General features: G+C 41.3%; 1 protein-coding gene and 1 pseudogene across 1 annotated transcript; one reads left to right on the forward strand and one right to left on the reverse strand.

Annotated features, from left to right (window-relative positions):
• Nucleotides 1–6,609: 6,609 nt before the first annotated feature.
• On the reverse strand, nucleotides 6,610–11,345 carry LOC149232275 (uncharacterized). Its single transcript, XM_089381867.1, has 3 exons — nucleotides 9,995–11,345; nucleotides 7,789–9,368; nucleotides 6,610–6,621 (listed from the first exon to the last, which is right to left on the reverse strand). Exons 1-3 carry the CDS (start codon nucleotides 11,343–11,345, stop codon nucleotides 6,610–6,612), a joined length of 2,943 nt encoding a protein of 980 aa, XP_089237993.1.
• Nucleotides 11,346–19,160: 7,815 nt separating this feature from the next.
• LOC149232276 (U4 spliceosomal RNA) lies at nucleotides 19,161–19,292 on the forward strand (annotated as a pseudogene).
• The last annotated feature ends 302 nt before the right edge of the window (nucleotides 19,293–19,594 follow it).

A 19,594-nucleotide genomic window follows, 5' to 3' on the forward strand; every position in this document is an offset into this window, starting at 1 on the left:
CATTGGGCTCAGAACACCATCTGATCCCTTGGCTCTTGGGGCTCTTTGGCTTTCCAACTCTGGCTCTTGGCTCTTGCTCTGGCTCTTGCTATGGCTATAGCTCTGACTCTAGCTCTGGCTCTCTGGCTCAGGCTCTGGTTCTGGCTCTCAGCTCTCGCTTCTAGCGCTTTCTCTGGCTCTTGGCTCTGGCTGTGGCTCTTGCTCTGGCTGTAGCTCTGACTCTAGCTCTGGCTCTGTGGCTCGAGCTCTGATTCTGGCTCTCAGCTCTTGCTTTTGGTGCTCGCTCTGGCTCTTGGCTCTGGTTGTTCTAATCTCTTTCGCTCGACCTTTACATGCCTTTGTGAATCGCTCAACCTCCAAGAAATTCCAACAACAATATGCTGCTGTCAATTGAGCTCTTTGGCTTTTCACTCGACCTTCGAGTGACTCCAAAGACTCTCTACGCATTCAGCGTCCTCTCTCTGTTCGCTCTTTTTCTGCCTGTTACAGTGAGCTCTTGCTCTGGCTTCTCTACTTCCAGGTCCGCTTACTTCTTCCTTGGCTGCTCTCTTTTTCTCCCCTTTTACTCTCTGTCTGTTCGTGGCTTAATGCCAATCTGTCTCATGACTGTTCGCTTCCTCTCTCGGCTCTTCGGATCACCTGCCTCTGTCCGTTGGAATTCCCTGCTCTGCGTCATCATCACTGTAATTCTTCACAGAGAGGTGGACACTTGTCTCCTTACAAGTTGAGCCAGCTCTGCCTCAAACGGTTCGTTACTTTGGTTACTCTATGAAATGATTCATCCGCCAACTCAGCGGTCCAATTGGACTTCAACCTTTATGGGCCGAAGCCTATTCTCTCCGTCGAATCCAGTTTCCCATCGGGCGCAATCTACACCGTTAGATCTGGGGCCTCCAAATCCTACGGTTATCGCTCTTATCGCGCGGTTGACTTGCTCAGACGTTAGCCCGCAATGAGAGCGATTTTCTCTCTCATTCGTCGGACACGCGTCAATCAATGTATAGAATCGCTCGTTCTCCTGACAAACCCACTTACCACCCGAAACACCTCTGATATACCGTCAGTTTTGGAGGGTGGGACCTGTCGTCTGTTTTCATTGCTTTTCCCACGGTTCTCTGGCTTCCCTTGTGACCAAGCGCTCAGGGCCTTTCCATTTCGAGGGGTTTTTCCCAGTTACGCTAATCACACATTAGAAACGGCCTCTGTTTTCTGATCCAGACTTCCTAACTGCTAGTTTCCACCACTGTGCGATCTCCATGGGCCTCGGTCAACGTGCTTTGTTCGAAGGTCCTCGTTTCTCCATGCTAGCTGCAAATTGTCGTTGTTCAGAGGTTATTTCTAATAGGCTTCGACATCCACAAGACTTTAAACTTTGGTATGAGTTTTTACAGAGTTCGAGTAGCTTTAAGAGAGTTTAAGGATCCAAATTCAGATCATGCCTTCCCACTAAAAGAATTTTTGGTCCACCAAAATACTGATATACTAATTTGATTAGTAAATGAGAGTAACAACACCCTCTTCTTTCAGCCTCCCTACACTTGCCTTTGCATAGTGCCTCTGAGCCAAAATATTTAACCACTTCCCTTCTTGGATGGGTTTGTCGTTTTGGGAAGAACTGTTTTCCTCCTTGACTTCATGTAGAACTTTTTCTATGAAGTTTACAAAAATTAGTTTGAACTTCTTTGCCTTGATCCTTGATCCAAGGTGGCTCAAACAAATGTGAAGTACATCTGCTCCACAAAACTTTCATTTGTACCTGTTTGAAAAGCTGCCAACAACAACTGTTAACAATAGCAGGCATATAGACAACAACTGCATGGGCTAACTCCTGCTTCAACAAAGAAACATATTTCACATCTTGTGAACCCTTCCATGTCTTATATCTGCATACAAATGATTGACTAGATAACAAGCTAATAAAACATGCCTTTACAACAAATGACCCTTCAAGTCAACCATGTAGGAAAAAGACCTTTAGGACTCTTTTCCAAAAGATGAAACACTTCATCCTTACCTCCATTTTGGAGACCAAGTTAACTTCTCCCAAGCCAAAATTACATGCACCTCATGCTCATGTATGCATTCCATCTATCAACTTTCACTTAAGTACACTATACTTTCGCAGCTGAAATGAACATATTGTTGCAGTAATGAAGTGAGTTTCCTACTCAACTTCTTTCTATTTACCATTTGGTAAGATCCTGCAACTTGCATTTATTCCACAAAGAAATGCAAACATATGCATCACTAGATATGCAACCTTAATTGGATAAGAATTCTAACCATTTCTTACCAATCCATTTCAAAGGTCCCTCCTTTGTTTGCACATCAGCATCAATATGTGAATCATCCTGAACCACATCAATCATGGAATCTTTATTTCCATCCCTGCCATTTTCTTTTTCCACCTTATCCTTCAGCTTTGGTGGAAGCAACGCTGGATTCAAAGTCCAACACCTTTCAGTAAGATGCCCTTGCTTATGGCATCACATGCAACACATGTGCATCCTTTCACAACATGATTTGCCTTGTCCTGTGGACCTTTGGCTGCTTGCTTCTTTTCCTTCAAAAGTTTCCTGTATGTGGCCATCCTCTTCCAACATCTAGAAACATAATGGTTATCCAAACCACAAAAGGAACATGCAATTCTTTTTCCATGCTTTAAAAAATCAAAAGGGATGTGTTTAGAACCAGATTTATACCTACCTCTTTCACCTTTATTGCCTTCATGAGGAGGTGAAGCAAATGAAGAAGTGGCTCCCTTTGGAACACCATCACTTTCTTCAAGGCTGTCAGAGTTTCCACAACTCTCTGGTTTAAGTGTGTGCTTCTGAACACCTGCATGCAAATGATGTCTCGAGCTATTGCATTCCTCCTGAATATAATCCTCACACTTCTGAGGTAGAGGACCTGCAATGAAACTCCTTTTTGGAACTGTTTCAATGGTCTTCATGGCAGCTTTGGAATTCTCTCCATAAGACTGTCCATAGCCAAGACCCAAATACTTAGGCCTTTCCTCAACCATTATTGGCTCGACAATACCTTGTGCATGTTTGCCCAATCCTTTTCCTTCATAGCCCATCTTGGACATTAGCTTGGAACCTATGCCTCTGGTATGTTTTTCAAAGGAACCAATATAAGCATTCTTAGAAGAATTTGAAGACAAACAGGAATGGTTTACCTCTTCTTCAAGCTGATACTTGGCTAAGGCTTCTTTGGCAACAAAGAGTTGTGACTCGAACTCATGCATCCTTTTCAGGTTCATATTTGAAATATGAAGTTGCCTCTCCATTTCCTGCAATTTGCTAAAAAGCATCTGCTTCTCTTCCTCCACAGAATTCAACTGCTCTCTAAGTATGCTGCTTTTCCTTCCATCCTCATACATTTCTCTCACCATATCCATCATGGTGGACAAGTCTTGCTTCATGTCTCCATCAAAGAATTTTGTGATGAAGGAGGAATTTGAGGACTCACTTGTAGAAGTTGTCATTATGCAAATGAACAAAAGAACTTCAAACAAGATTATTAAAGAGCTTACTCAAGAAACCTTTTGCGACAAACCTCTTGTGCTTTAAGGGTTGTTTTGAGGTCCTTTAGGATAGAAGAATGCCTTCAGCCCTTCTTCCTTCTTGTCCTTCTTGGACTAAACTACCAATAGCTTTCCCTTCACCTCTGCAAACTCAAACAATAGTCAGTCTGCAACCAAGCATACAATCAATGAGGCAATCAATCCTTGACTGTCAAAACACCTGTCAATCAAGCATTCTGTTACAACTTTCTTTGAAGGTGGGGTTAATCAATCTTAAGCTCTGATACCACCTGATCTGAAAATGGGGCTCTTAGGCTTCTTGTCTAACTTACAGAAACCTCTCCCACTTCCAAAGCTTCAATTTTTCCCAAGTCTATTTGATCAACCAATGAGGAAATAAGAAATGCTTGAAAATATGGGTGTATGCTTGTATTTGTTTTTAGCTGATTATTTACTTTAAATTCTGTCATTTGTGTTGATATGGGAAGGTACTTAAATTGATATACAAATGCATATAACAGTAGTTAGAGAAGCACTAAAAACAAACACATAAGGCAATAGTATAATATGGAGTTCACCTTGATATCTTGGGCTACGTCTCCTTAAGCTCTAATCAACTCAATCAAGACACCATATTATCCCTTGGCTCTTGGGGCTCTTCGGCTTTCCAGCTCTGGCTTTGGCTCTTGCTCTGGTTGTGGCTCTGACTCTGGCTCTGGCTTTGTGGCTCAGGCTCTGGTTCTGGCTCTCAACTCTTACTTCTAGTGCTTGCTCTAGCTCTTAGCTCTGGCTGTGGCTTTGACTCTAGCTCTGGCTCTGTGGCTCGGGCTCTAGTTCTGGCTCTTAGCTCTCGCTTCTGGCGCTCGTTCTAGCTCTTGGCTCTGGCTATTCTAAGCTCTTTTGCTCGACCTTTACATGCCTCTGTGAATCACTCGACCTCCAAGCAATTCCAACAACAATATGTTGTTGTCAATTGAGCTCTCTGGCTTTTCACTCGACCTCCAAGTGACTCCAAAGACTCTTTGCGCATTCAGCGTCCTCTCGTTGTTCGCTCTTTTTCTGCCTATTACAGTGAGATCTTGCTTTGGATTCTCTACTTCCAGGTACGCTTACTTCTTCCTAGGCTTCTCTCTTTTTCTCTCCTTTTACTCTCTGTCTGTTCATGGCTTAACGCCAATCCGTCTCATGACTGTTCGCTTCCTCTCCGGCTCTTCAGATCACCTGCCTCTGTCTGCTGGAATTCCTTTCTCTGCATCATCATCACTGTAATGCTTCACAGAGAGGTGGCCACTTGTCTCCTCACGAGCTGAGCCAGCTCTTCCTCAAACGGTTCGTTACTTCGGTTACTCTATGAAATGATTCATCCGCCAACTCAACGGTCCAATCGGACTTCAACCTTTATGTGCCGAAGCTTATTTTCTCCGTCGAAGCCGGTTTCCCATCGAGCACAATCTCCGCCGTTAGATCTGGGGCCTCCAGATCCTACGGTTATCGCTCTTATTGCACGGTTGACTTGCTAGGATGTTAGCCCGCGAAGAGAGCAGTTTTCTCTCTCATCCACCGGTTACGCGTCAATCAATGTATGGAATCGCTCGTTCTGCTGACAAACCTGCTTATCACCTGAAACACCTCCGATATATCGCCGGTTTTGGAGCGTAGGACCCGCTATCTATTTTCGGCGCTTTTCCCACGGTTCTCTGGCTTCCCTTGTGACCAAGTGCTTGGGGCCTTTCCATTTCGAGGGGTTTTTCCCAACACTAATTGCGCATCAGAAACGGCCTCCGTTTTCTGATCCGAACTTCCTAACTTCTAGTTTGTGCCACTGTGCACTCTCCATGGGCCTCGGTCAGCGTGCTTTGTCCGAAGGTCCTCGTTGCTCCATGTTGACAGCAAATTGTCATTGTTCAGAGGTTATTTCTGATAGGCTTCGACATCCACAAGACTTTAAACTTCAGTATGAGTTTTTACAGAGTTCAGGTAGCTTTAAGTGAGTTTAAGGATCCAAATTCGGATCACACGACCATAACACCCTAGCTTTGATTCCAATGCACATTCATTGTTATAGCTAAGAGTAGAGGTAACAAGAATAATATTGAAGTAAACTACAAGACATTGCCAATAAACCCATTTGCATAACATATCACTCACACCGTATTGAACATAATCACATTGAACAGTGGAGAGGCCTTACTTATTGCCCATTCTTGACTCCATGACATCAGTAATTTAAGATCATTGTTCCACCAAATCCCTGTTTGAAACTTCAAACTATCCAAACTCACCCAAAGGATCATAATTCTAACTTGAGAATTTGAGAAGGTATGTTCCTTTTCATGTTTTGCAAAGGAAAAATGGAGAGGTTGATGCATTGGCCAACCTAGGAGCTTGGTCAATTGAAGGGCTACATAAAGAAAAATGGTGGCTATATATTTCTTGTTCCTCCCAATAATTAGTGATGCACCAAGGTATATATGACATATTTCAACATCTATGACAAAAATATTGAATCATTGACCATTGTCACTTGTTGTGCTTTGTTTACTTTACAACAACTAAGCCTTTATACATTGTTATTGTTTTTGCCTCATTTTTCTCTATATCTCCCAATACCCAAGAATACTCAATTTTCTTTTCCTTCAAGATCAAAGGTGACCAATCACACACCCTCCTCCCCCTCGACAAACATGCTTCCCACATAAGTTTCATTTCCTTAAGTTCCAAAAAGTGTGTTATGGTCTCAATTTCATACTAATCCCTAACTTGATCTTATGCCTTAAATTTATTGTTCAATTCTTCCTACCAATGATTCCAACAAATGGTAAACTTCATGACACTATGCTTATGTTGCCTCATGGTCACAATGTTTAAATCCTATCTAAAACTCTTTTATCTCACACTAAATGCAAAAAATTTCTTATGCCATAACAATGTGCCAATGTTACTTCAATTTTACATATAGTTTAAGCAAAAACTTACACAACCATAACACCATAACTCACTTCCAACATTTATTTGTTGCTAGATCCAAAAATAGAAATAACAATAACAAGAATAACATTGAACCATAACCTAAAACATTCTCAATAACCCACCTACATAACATAAATCTTACATTATATGAACAAAATTATAACCAAAGACATTCTCAATAACCCACATACATAACATAAATCTTACATTATATGAACAAAATTATGTGATTGATGAATTTAAATTCATTATCCACTCTTAATTATATGACATCAATCATTTTAAGACCATTGTTTCACCAAATCCCTCTTAAAAATTTCACATTCTCCAAACTTACTCAAAGGATCATTGTTTTGACTCAAAAAGTATATTTTTCTCATGTTTTACGAAAACAAAATAGGGAGATTAATGGATAATCCAACCTAAGAGCTAAGTTTTTTTTCCACTGGAAAAATCCGTAATTTTCATTAAGAGAGAAAATTACATATAGTAGATGCAAAAAGCATATGCACTATCAGAGCCTTTAAATCAGATACGCCACGCAGGGTGATCTGTTTTTGTACCAGAAGCATATGTATAGTCAGTTAAACATCTAGCTGATATTACCGCACAGGGTCCGTAGTATTCATTCTATATATCATAGAAACAATAATAGCTCTAAAAACATCAGTTTTTCAAATCATTATGCGGTTCAAAGACTGTTGTTCCTTTGGTATCGCTGGTCTATGTAAGGCCTGTGGTAATATCTGTATTCTTCAGATCCTTGCTGTTCCAGTATTATCCATTCGCCTCTGGGTAGTATCGTGGCCTCCTTGGATAATTGATCAGCGCTGCTGTTATGTTCCCTGTATATGTGAGTACAAGAGATATGGGTAAAAGCTGCCTTAAAATTGTGTGCTTCATACAATATGTTGCTGAGGGTGTGTATATGACATATTGAAGATTGATTGAACCAGTTCACTATATTCAAAGAATCCCCAAATATGTTTAGATGTAGACACTGATGTCCCAAAGAGAAATGTAGAAGGTGACGCAGAGTCATAAGTTCAGCAAAGTTGTTTGAGCCCACTCCGAGTCCCAATTTGACTTTATATTGTTGGTTTTCACTGATGTGAAGTATGAAGCCCCCCCCCACAACCGTTTTGGTTTGAGGCACCGTCGAAGAAGGCCCAAGGGACGGTTCTGTCAATGATAGGGGGAGGATTTATGCTCCGCACCCTAGAGGGAGTGGGTTCAGGCAGTTCTAGATAAGAGGAGATGATGCTGGCTTCTGTTCTAGCCCAACATACAGTCCGGTTGTCGAAGATATATCTGTTGCGCGCCTTCCAGATATGCCAAGAGACCACCGATGGTAGGTTCTGAAGCTTGGACCGAGAGTATCTGCTATTCCAGTCTGCCCAAGCGCTTTGTAAGTCTCCGCCGTTCCAAGATCCAGTAAAACCGATAGACGTGGATAGATTATGCCAGAGATGTCTTATAGCTGTGCATTGCAGGAAGAGATGTACAGTGGATTCCGAATCTGCTTTACACAGTATACACCATGATGGGCCATATATCGCTCTGTGGATTAAATGATCTCCCGTAGGTACGATATCCTTGAGAGCACACCAGAAAAAAAGTCTGATGCGCGGTGGGGCAGCAAGCTTCCATATATCGCTCCACCATTTAATAACAATTTCGGGCTTTTTATGCTGAATTAGAGTGCAGTATCCAGGCTTCGGGGCGTATATGCCATTGTCAGCCAAACACCATACAAGTTCATCAGTCCCCTGTTTTATTCTTATATGCGATTCAGTTAATGCATATATAAATTCCAGCCACTCCTGTTGCCACTGTGGGGGAAGATCAAGCTGCGCAGCTGACTTCCAAGCCTGTGCGAAAATATTGGTATTTTGTTGGTCTGCGATATCTGCAAAGACCTTGATCTCCCGTGAATGAAGATGTCTGATGAGATCTCTGCTTAGTATATGCCTTCCCCCACTTCCAATCCAAGGATCGAGTCCAATCCTACCAAGTGAACCATCATTTATTCTCCAAACCAGGTGGTCTCGAATGTGAGGGAGAGAAAGAATCAGTGCCTTCCACACCGATGAGCAGCCTCTAGTCTGCCATGAAGGTAATCTGATCCAGTCAAGTAAACTCTGAGGCCATATGTATTTGTGATATGAAATATGTGCCCAGAGGTTCTGACTTGTCATTAGAGACCAACCCATTTTTGCCGCTATAGCTTGTGCAAAAGAGGGAAGATCTTTGAGTCCCCAGCCACCCCATTTCTTCGGAAGTGCTATCTTTTGCCAACTTATCCAGGCAAATATTCTTTTGTCCTGATTGCCATTCCAGAGATAGTTGTTACAGATCTGTTTTAAGCGCCCTAGAATGCTTCTTGGTATCCATGCCATTGCCATCCAAAAGACTGGTGTGGCTTCCAAGACGGATTTAATAAGAATCAATCTACCAGCCCTGGACAAGTATCTGAAGCTCCACACAGTAAGTTTCTTTTCCAGCTTATTAACCAGCCAAACCCAATCAACAATTCTTTGGCATGTGGGTTTGAGCCAGTACCCTAAGTATTTGAGCCCTCTGTCCAATGGATGTATGCAGTAGGGAAAAGCCTGCTGTGCTACTTGAGCTTCTTGTACAGTAGTGCGAGTAAATGTGATAGAGGATTTAGAGTGATTTGCAATCATACCTGTAGCAGAGGTAAAGAGGCGAAGAATATTGTAAAAATTCCTAGAATCCCGAATACTGCCATCCAATAGAATGAGCACATCATCCACGAATAGTAGATGAGTGAGAAAGCAATCATCGGAGATCCGCAGCCCATGAATGTCTCCGTTCCTTTTAGCCGATGCAATAAGCCTGCTTAATCCTTCCATGACAATGAGAAAGAGCAGAGGTGACAACGGACAACCTTGTCTCAGTCCTCGTTCCGAATGAAAGAATGGTGAGGCTGAGCCATTTATGAGAATGCTGAAGGATGGGGATGTAATGCAGGCCATAATCCAAGTGATGTAGCTGTGGGGGAATCCAAGGTGGATGAGCATCATCTTGATGTATAGCCAACTGACACGATCGAAGGCTTTAGATAGATCAATCTTGAGAATGATGCTTTTGAGATGCTTTGTCCAGATTGAATGAATTGCTTCTTGTGCCGAACCAATAGCTTCATGAATCTGTCTAGAGTCCAGGAACGCAAATTGTTGGGGGGCAATATGTCTGGATAGAATCGGTTGGCTATGATCTTGGATATGATTTTGTACAGGCAGTTGCATAAGGAGATGGGTCTATAATCATCAAAAGAAGATGGGGAGTCAGATTTAGGAATGAGCGCAATGAAGGTCGAGTTAATGGCATGATATAAAGACCCCGAGATCCTGCTTTCCTCCACAACCTTCAGCAAATCTTGACCCAGAATATCATAGAAAGCCAGGTAGAATTCAATGGTCCAGCCATCCGGCCCTGGGCTCTTGTCTTTTTTGAACCATTTTAATATACCTTCAAGTTCCCCAGAAGTAACTGGAGCATTGAGCTCCTCTGCATCATCCTCCTCAACAAATCTCGGAAAGTGTCTAGCTATATTGATGATGTCAGGGAGGTTTGATTCTCGGGGACTCTTATAGAGACCTCTGAAATGAGTTATCCCAAGATGAGCCAGCTTATTGAAGGAGTCAGCCATATCTCCTTCTGGCGTAGGTAATTGCCAAATAGTATTTGACACCTTTCTTCCTTTGGCATAACTGTGGAAAAATTTCGAGTTTTCATCCCCTGCTTGTAACCAGATTGCTCTGCTCCTTAGTCTCAGGGATTCCTCTCGCTCCTTGAGTATATAAGCCTTCTGGTTTTCCAATTCGATCAGCCGACCCTTATCCTCTGCTGATATGAATCCCAGCCCTCGCTCATCAGTAAGAGCGCTCAATTCTGATTCAATATGTGTGAGATGAGCTGTATCTCGGGCATGCTTTTCCTTAGCCCAGTTAATGGAGAGGTGTTTGATTTCTGTGAGATTTTTGCAAAACCCCCTAGCCAAAGATTCTCCTCCATTAATGGGGTGGGCAAGCCAGTAATCAGAGATCATCTTAATGTAGGCCGGGTCTCTCAGCCAGGTGTGATTAAACTTGAATGGGGCCTTTGGTTTTTTGCAGGGCCCTTGAATTTCTAAATATATAGGCAAATGATCCGATAAACCACCCGATCCTACCCATTGCTTGTAATGGTGCAGCTGGTGAAGGAGCGAATCTTTCATGATGAATCTGTCCAGTCTACGGGCCAACGCAGCATCCCCAACCCTTCTATTTCTCCAAGTCGGAAGGAGTTTTTGCATGGGGATATCTACAAAGTTAGTCTGCTCTAACAGGTTGGTCATATAATCAGTAATAGAGTCAATTTGTGCCGCCGATCCCCATGATTCTCTGAACCCTAGTGAGAAATTGAGATCACCACCGATGATAGTCTTATCCCCTTCGATAAGAGAGAGGTGTAGGAGCCTCTGCCAGAATAGCTCTCTGTGATTACACGGGCCATATACATTCACCACCCTGAGTTCCATGCCTAGGTCAGCCGAAAAGAAGTCCAGACCCAAGTAACCAGTCCCTCCCCACGTGGCATCGACTCTAATAGAGCGGGGGTTAGTTCCGATTGCCAGTCCTCCAGATCTACCGGCAACATCTAGAGATATAAATGACCAACCCGGAGTCAGAGCTTGAAAGGTTTTGGAGATCTGATCAGCAGAGCAAAGAGTCTCTTGTAGCATAATAATATCAATAGATTCAGTCTCAATGAGACGCTTCAAGGCTAGTTTCTTAGGGGCACTAGCCAGCCCTCTGCAATTATAAGATAAGCACTTCATGGAGGAACCCTACGCGGGGTTCGTCCAGCTCTAAGGACCCCATCGATGGTAGATTGCCTCCCAGATACAACCTCCGCTCCAGCTTTCATAATAGCTTTTGAGAGATCTGTTTTCCTACCCCTGGTAGGCATGGGTCCGTCCCCTGACCCAATGATACCGAGACCGGACCGGTGGATCGACGAGTCTGTGATATGAGATCGGGATCGAAGGAAGTATGAGTGAGGAGGAGAATCAGCAGAGGATGATCGGGGGGGAAGATGAGACAAGAGAGGGCAATGAGGGTCCAGTGGTGGCAATAGTGGGCGGAGATGGTACATAGAGAGGGGACTGAGATGGCTGAATAGACGATACAGCAGAAATATTAATCTGATCAGAAAAGGAGAGTGAGGGATTAAGAAGAGTAGCCGAGGCTGAAACTGTTCCTGCGACTGAGCAAGCCCAGGTCAATGGTGGCGAAGAGTGCCTGAGATCGGGATCCACCACTGGTGAGGAAGCCACCGGAGACGGTCCAGCAGAGATTGGACGCGATGAAGTAGGAGAGGCTGGCCTGGAAGGGGCAGGGGTGTTCCTCGGAGAACCGTCTGATTTCCGAATGAGAGGGCAATCTTTGATGAGGTGCCCCACCTTGTGGCATCGCCTGCACCTGAACGGAACACCCTCATAGTCCAGAATCTGGGTCCTGATATGTCTCCCCCACTGTAATGTAATCTTTTCCTCCAGCCCCTCCCGAGTATCTAAATGTACCAATATACGAGCGAGTGTCCTGCTTCTGGATTCCACAAATGTGCGATCATGATCTAAGTAGGTGCCTAGAGCATTACCGATCCTGATGAAAACTTCTTCGCGCCAGTACTGTAATGGAAGACCTGGCAAACGTACCCAGATTGGTCCAGCTCCGATTTGTTCACGTTCAGGGTCGAAAAGTGGGCTCCATCTCTTGAGGAGGACCGGGGCCATTCCGATATGCCAATACCTAGCCAGAACAATATTCGTGTAGCTTTCTTCAGAAAAATGGAGAGAGAACCATCCCCTTGGTAGAACATGTACTTCTGGCAGATCAATAAGCATTCCTCCCCAAATCTCATTCACCCAATGCGACAACCGTTTAGCTGTATATGTCCTGCCCCGGACATGCCCTACCAGCACAGTATTGGCCATAATAGCAAAATCTCCTAAATTCGAATCCTCTCCAAATCGGATGGTGATGTCTCTTGTAGTAGCCTTAATGCACTTCGACTTTTTCTTGCATGAACGGGGAGCTGACGGATGGTCGAACAGGGGGTTTGGTACACCTTCCTGTGGGGAGGGCTTGTCCGGCTTTTCCTTGACCGCAGGGGGATCGATGCACCCAGGAGGGCGAGATCCCGCACAGGTAGTGTGCGTCGGGGCCGGATCCGGGGGGTTTACCGACGGATCAAGAAAAATAGATGGTGATAGAGGGTCGAAAGAAGGTGGAGGGGCCTCCGCAGCGGGGGGGTCACATGGAGGCCCAGAAAAGTGCGAAACCGAGCCGTGCCGGGGGAGAGAATCAACGGGCGAAGGATGATCAGATACCGGGCCAGAAGACGGCGAAGGCGGTGCAGACGGTGAGCCAGTTGCAAAGCAGGGATTATGGAATATAACCCTATCCGGAAAAGGTTCATCCGAATAGTCCACCGCCTCTGTCTCCATAATGTCGGCCATTGATTCCACAGATCGAGAAGCGATGGAGACGGGTGTCAGCGACGGTGAGGAGTGCAGGGAGCAATGCGCAGAACCGAGACGGGCTTCAGGAAAGAGAACGGAAGCCCTAGACTAACCCTGACCTTCACGAGCACGACCCTCCATCACACCTCAATTATGCTCAACCTAAGAGCTAAGTTAAATGAAAGGTTATATAAAACAAACATGGGCTATGTCTTTCAAAAGTTATATAAAACAAACATGGGCTATGTTCCTCCCATAAATTTGTAATGCACCAAGGAATTTAGGATATATTTTAATAACTATGGCATATGTCTTAAATCCGCAACCAAACCACCATCACCTGTCACACTCCTTTCACCTTTATAACAATTAAACGTTTATACATTACTATTGCTTCTGCCTCATTGTTTTTTGTGTCTTCAGACCCCAGCATACTTCATTTAATTTTTCCTTTAAAATAAACTACAACCCACCATACGTCCCTCCTCACCTGTTACCCACACGTTATATTGCTTTAACCCCTAGATCTTTGAAGGTTAATTGAATACGCTATAACGATTAAAGTCTACGACAGAAATTCATTTTAGTCTCATAATATCTTATAGACATTTTTTGAGACCAATAAGACTTTTTCTTATAGTCGTTTGTATTGGGTGGTTTGGCTCTTGTATCAGGCTAACTCACCTGTGTATTTTTTGCCTAAATGTTTTTTTTGCGGGTAGTAACACCTGTTTTGATATCATGCATATTGCTAAGATTTTATAGGAACATGCGGCTATTTTCTTTGGCCTTTAATATATAATTTAATAGTTATTTTAGAAGATAAAATTTCATATTAGATGTAGAATTATTGGACATGTTTATTTTGGAATAAGGTATTTAGATTTTTAATTTAATTATTAATGATTATTAAATGGATGGCAGATATTTAACCTCCATAGTATACTCTAAAATATTCATAATAATATACACAAATCAATGGTTGAGATTTATTTCTAAATAGTTATGCTCTTTCTAACCTCTTAATTATATTGATTAATTAAAAAATGTTATATGATGTGTCATATGCTCTTTTTAACCTCTTAACTATATTGATTAATTAAAAAATGTTATATGAACAAGTGTTATATGGAGTGAATTATGTTTTTTAGGGGATGTGGTATTGATAAGTCATGCTATTAGCACATGGTTTTGTAACAAAGCCTATTTATAGATTAAGAATCTCCATGGTAAAGTGGAGGTAAATCTTTATAATTAAAATTTTTGTTCCATTTTTAATATATATATATATATATATATATATATATATATATATATATATATATGTGTGTGTGTGTGTGTGTGTGTGTGTTAATTTACATATTAATTCTTTTTATAATTAATAATAATAATAATTACGCTGAGAGATGCTCTCCAACCCAGAATGGTAGAGATGTTGTAATGTAATGTTTAACATATTAACTAAGCCAAATTACATAAAAATAAATAAATAAATAAAAATATTATGGTAATGTAAACATTTTAACTTAGTCAAAATAAAATAAAAAGATAAAAATAAAAATAACCATATAAAAAATAAAAATGAAAATGAAAATGACCCATGGTATTGACCTATGGTATTAATGTGCAATATAGCCTATTTAAAGGGGTGAATTAAACCAACTTAAATTCATCTTAAATTCAAATCTACCATGCGCGTAGAGGGATCAAATCTCTTGAGATGCAAACCTCTTTAGAGTGAAAAGAGATTTGATCCCTCTCAACTCTTGGTAGATTCAGATTTCAGATGGATCTTTGTGCAGAGAGCCTAATATGTTAGAGATGTTATAATGTAATGTTTAACATTTTGACTTAAGTCAAATTAGATAACATAAAATAGAAAGATTAATGTAATGTAATGTAAACCTTTTAACTTAGTAAAAAAAAATTAACTCTATAAAATAGCCCCAAGGGATAGCTCAGTTGGTCAACTTCATGTTGCTAAGTACCTTGCCAATTAGGAGGTCACAAGGTAAAATCTCCTCGATGCCCTTGAGGTTAGGCCCGACCAGATAAGTCGATGGGTAGATTCCTTCGGGTGGATATGCCTGGATTATTACCGATGTAGTGGCTACTCAGTGACCGTGACCAAGGCCACTTGACCAATAAGCCTGGATTATTGCCGATGGATGTAGTGGCCACTCAATGACCGTGACTAAGGCCACGCCACTACAGTGACCGTGACCAAGACCACTTGACCAATAAGCCTGGATTATTACCGGTGGATGTAGTGGCCACTCAGTGACCGTGAGTAAGGCCACTTGACCAATAAGCCTCGATTATTACCCATGGATGTAGTGGCCACTCACCCTGACCAAGGCCACTTAACCAATAAGTCGATGGGTAGATCCCTTCATGTGGATATGCCTGGATTACTACCTGTGGATGTAGGGCCACTTGACGAATAAGCCAATGGGTAGATCCCTTCATGTGGATATGCCTGGATTATTACCTGTGGATGTAGTGGCCACTCAGTGACCCTGAACCATAGTTAAAAAAAAACTCCATAAAAATAAAATAATAATAAAAATTGAGAACCCATGGTATTCATGTGGAATATAGCCTATTTAAAATGTGAAATTAAACCAATCTAGATCCATATTAACTTTGAATCTATCAAAAGCCAAGACAAATCAAATCTTTTTAGTTAGTTTGTATAATTTTTCTAATTTTAACAACATAAAATGCATTTTTTTTTTCTCGATAAAGACTAATTCTATTAAGTAAAATATAGTACAATCAGGAGAAGCAAGAGACCGGCAGACCGGAAATGATGGATCCATCAACCTCGGTCCCAGAGGAAAGATTCAAACTCATAGCTACAACAGATGACTAGAGATCACAGACTGACTAACTGACTTTTACCCCATAGGGGCAGAAACTACAACACATTGTTTTTTCCCTTTCTTTTTGTTGACTTTTGTCCAGCCATCATGGGGAGAATGAGCTAAGACAACTTGAAGACTGGAATTCTCTAACATCGGGAATTCCTTTTCTGATTCAGAGGAGGTCTCATGGGCGCGTTTCTGGGAGATTGCTGTGTCATGGGTGTGCCCCATAGTATCCATTGGCGGATCCATCGGCTGAGGCGCCTGGTCCGGTTCTAAATCGCCTTCCCCATCCTCTGAACTTGGGGAGCAGGAGCTCCCAGCTGGCGGCGGAGGACAGGGAGCCCAACGCTTGGGTTTGGTTTTTGCGAAGATTCCCTTTTTCGATCTTGTTTTCAGCGATGGGCAGGAGTTCTGTAGGTGCCCTGTTAGGTGACAATGACGGCATCGGAAGGCAGTGTTTTCGTAATCTAGAAACTGGGTCCAGACAGTGTCATTGATCTTGAGATTGATTTGCTCTGGCAATCCCTTGCTTAAATCTAGCTCCACACAAATTCTAGCATATGTGTAGAGACCTTGCCGTTCCCTCTCGTAATCTCCCATTAAAAAGCAACCCAAAGTGTTGCCTATTTGCCTGTATACTTCTGTGCTCCACAGGTATATTGGGAGATTTGGAAGTCTGATCCAGACAGGGGCTTTAGTGATAACTGCAGAAGCTGGGTCAAAGTCTGGGAACCATGGAGTTAAGAAGAGACCTGCCGAACCCATGAACCAAGGGCCTTCTTCTAAGGCCTTTTCGTAGTACTCGAGATTATCGAACAACACTATAAAATATCCCTTTGCACAGAAGTAAATCTTGCAACGGTGAGTCCAGTTGTCATTGATCCAGTCATAAAGATCCTTTGAGCGTGGCCAGAGCCCATTGAATCTGCAGATGATGGCCCTTTCAACAAATTTTGGGGTATCGTCTGCCAGGTCCGAGTAAGAGATCTCAACAGAGGGAACCTCCTCCGATTTGTCAACCAAAAAAGGCTTGGGTGGAGCCTGAACCGGTGGAACTGTCTTTTCAGGCTTCTTAGCATGGACTGCATCTTTATATGAAAATGCCTTAGCTGAGGATGACTCTCCAGCAACTCCTCCTCTCAAACGAAGGGTTAAAATAATGGATGCATCTTTCTTAATGCCGTAAAAAGAAATAGGATGGAGATCCTCTAGTTGTTTACCTTCGTGGAGAAGCCGTTGAGCTGCAGAGGGGATCCCCAGTTTGATGTTCAGTGTATGCTTGAGATTCTGCACTAGATCCATCTGGGTTACCCATTGTAGCATAGTTTTGCCTGTAATGAGCTTGATTTGTATCTGGAATGAGGAAGAAAAGTCCGAATGCCTCTTTCCCCTGCAGATCTGTGAAGAGAGGAGGCATACGCGTTGATTGATTTTCGTTTCCTGGCTTTGCCCCATGGGCAGAAGAGGCGTACAGCCAATCGGTGCAAACCCTTCCTTCCCTAAAGCCAAGATCCGAGGAGAAGCAGCGAAGGGATCGGCGTGATCGTCCTTGGCTGCTGCGCCAGCATTCTGAAGAGGGCCACATAAGCGCATTGTGGAAGCAGGGGGCTGAGGCCATGCTACCCCAGAGCTCTCGGCAAAGAGATCTGCATGAGCATCCATGTCTGCGGCGCCGGCGTTCATGGTATGGACATCTTGCGAATCTGCAGAGAGGAAAAAGACCCTTAACCTGTGCATGAATCTCTCGAAACCATCCGCAGCAGGGGCGTTCAAAGACCCAATGGCGGCCGAGGGCAAGGAGGCGGCAAATCTAGGGTTCATCCTTGGAGCCAACTCTCGCGCTGAGGTCCCAAAAACAACATAAAATGCATTATTAAATGTTTTGAACTTATTATAAATTATTGTCTATCTACATTTTCTAACCATTTAATTTATATAATTACGCTAATATATAAAATAACAATTTATTACCATTATAATTTTTTTATAAAATTAAAAAAAATACGTTATCACATTGAAATTAAATAAAATTAAATTAAATTAAAATACTTTTATTTATTGAATAAAAATTGAAATAATGTTACGTTTAATCTTAAACCTAACTTATTAAGTGTGGTACAATGTCATAATTTGTGTCAATCACATTATCACATTTAAATTAAATAAAAATAAAAATAAACTTTGATTTATTGAATAAAAATTGAAATAATGTTACGTTTAACCTTAAACCTAACTTATTAAGTGTGGTACAATGTCATAATTTGTGTCAATCTTGTTGCTCAACTCTAAAATGTTATATTGGATATGGTGTGCTTGTGCCAACTCTCGGATTACGAGGAGCACTACGATAATTGCCCCCTTATTTTGTGTGTTAGCCAGAAGTTTTAATGGTTGCCCTTATACATTTAGAAGTGGAGAATTCTCAAAGCCTATTTAAGAAATGGTGGATGACATTTCACCAAACTTGGTTTGGCCTCTATCTAATTAAAAAAAGGATAGAGATGCTTTTATGAAATCATACATCTTATTATTTGGTGCAAAGTTTAATTTATAGTTATTAGTTTTTTAAAAGTAAGATTTTAGCAATTGATTTCTTTTTTTTTTACCACTATTAGTTTAGCATTGACTAATGTAAATTATAATGTTTAACTTTAAAAAATATATACATAATTTTTATTATTATTAAAAAAATTGTTTTTCAAACATTTAATTGAATAAAGGTTTTATTACAACGTTGGTGCAATACAATGCAAGATGGATAATTGCCTCAATTTTTTTTTGCCATATTTTTTTTATGAAATTACAATATTTATGTCATGATTTTTAGATATATGTCGAGAGATTTTCAATTGCTAAGCTTCATAGGAAACCACCCAAAACTAAAATCTTCAAAAATAGCTCATAATCAAGTAAATAACATATTTATTATAATTTAAACAAATATCTACATAAAACACGAACAAAATGTAAATAAGTATAGTTACCATGAATTATCGCACACTATTATTTATATGTTCTTCAACACTTTCATAAATAAAAATATAAATATAAATTTGCAAACTTACTAATAGTTATTCACCAAAATATAATAAATTAATTTTTCCAATTCATATATTCAAAAAAAAATATATTTTACAATTGAGATCAATCTAATTTGCGGAAAAAATTATATACACTGCATTATCCCACAGGTAAAAGAAAGGGGCACAGAAGAACCCTAAGGGTGAGTGTATGTTTGGGGAAAAAGGACAAATATGCTATATTTGCGCATGAGGCAATGACATGCCACCGAGGTAAAATCGAGGCATTTGCTGGTCGAAAACTATTTTCAACCCCCTTGTCGAAAACTATTTTGAAAGTGATTGTACTTATTTCTTATTGCGCAAGTGTTAACACAAGATAAACTCTAACCAATGAGCCATCTTCTCTTCTCTGGACGGATAAATGTGTAGTACGTGGAATAATGAATATTTTTCTATTTTTTTCTTCGAGTTGGCTTATTATCAGTGCATATCACTTTAGCTCATGGTCATTGGATGTGCTCTCTTACCTTATTCGCCTCCATAAGCTCTATCTCGCTATAATTGTATTTTCTTTTATGTCTATACATTAGACTCATTATTTAAGAGATGCAATAAAGGATTCCATGACTCCTCTTGGTTGTCTTTTTTTCGGATTATCTCTTAATAAAAT

The sequence above is a fragment of the Pinus tabuliformis genome, chromosome J (genome assembly GCF_031772625.1).
Source record: "Pinus tabuliformis cultivar Carrire ecotype Pingquan chromosome J, CPIR1, whole genome shotgun sequence".
Classification (NCBI taxonomy): Eukaryota; Viridiplantae; Streptophyta; class Pinopsida; order Pinales; family Pinaceae; genus Pinus; species Pinus tabuliformis.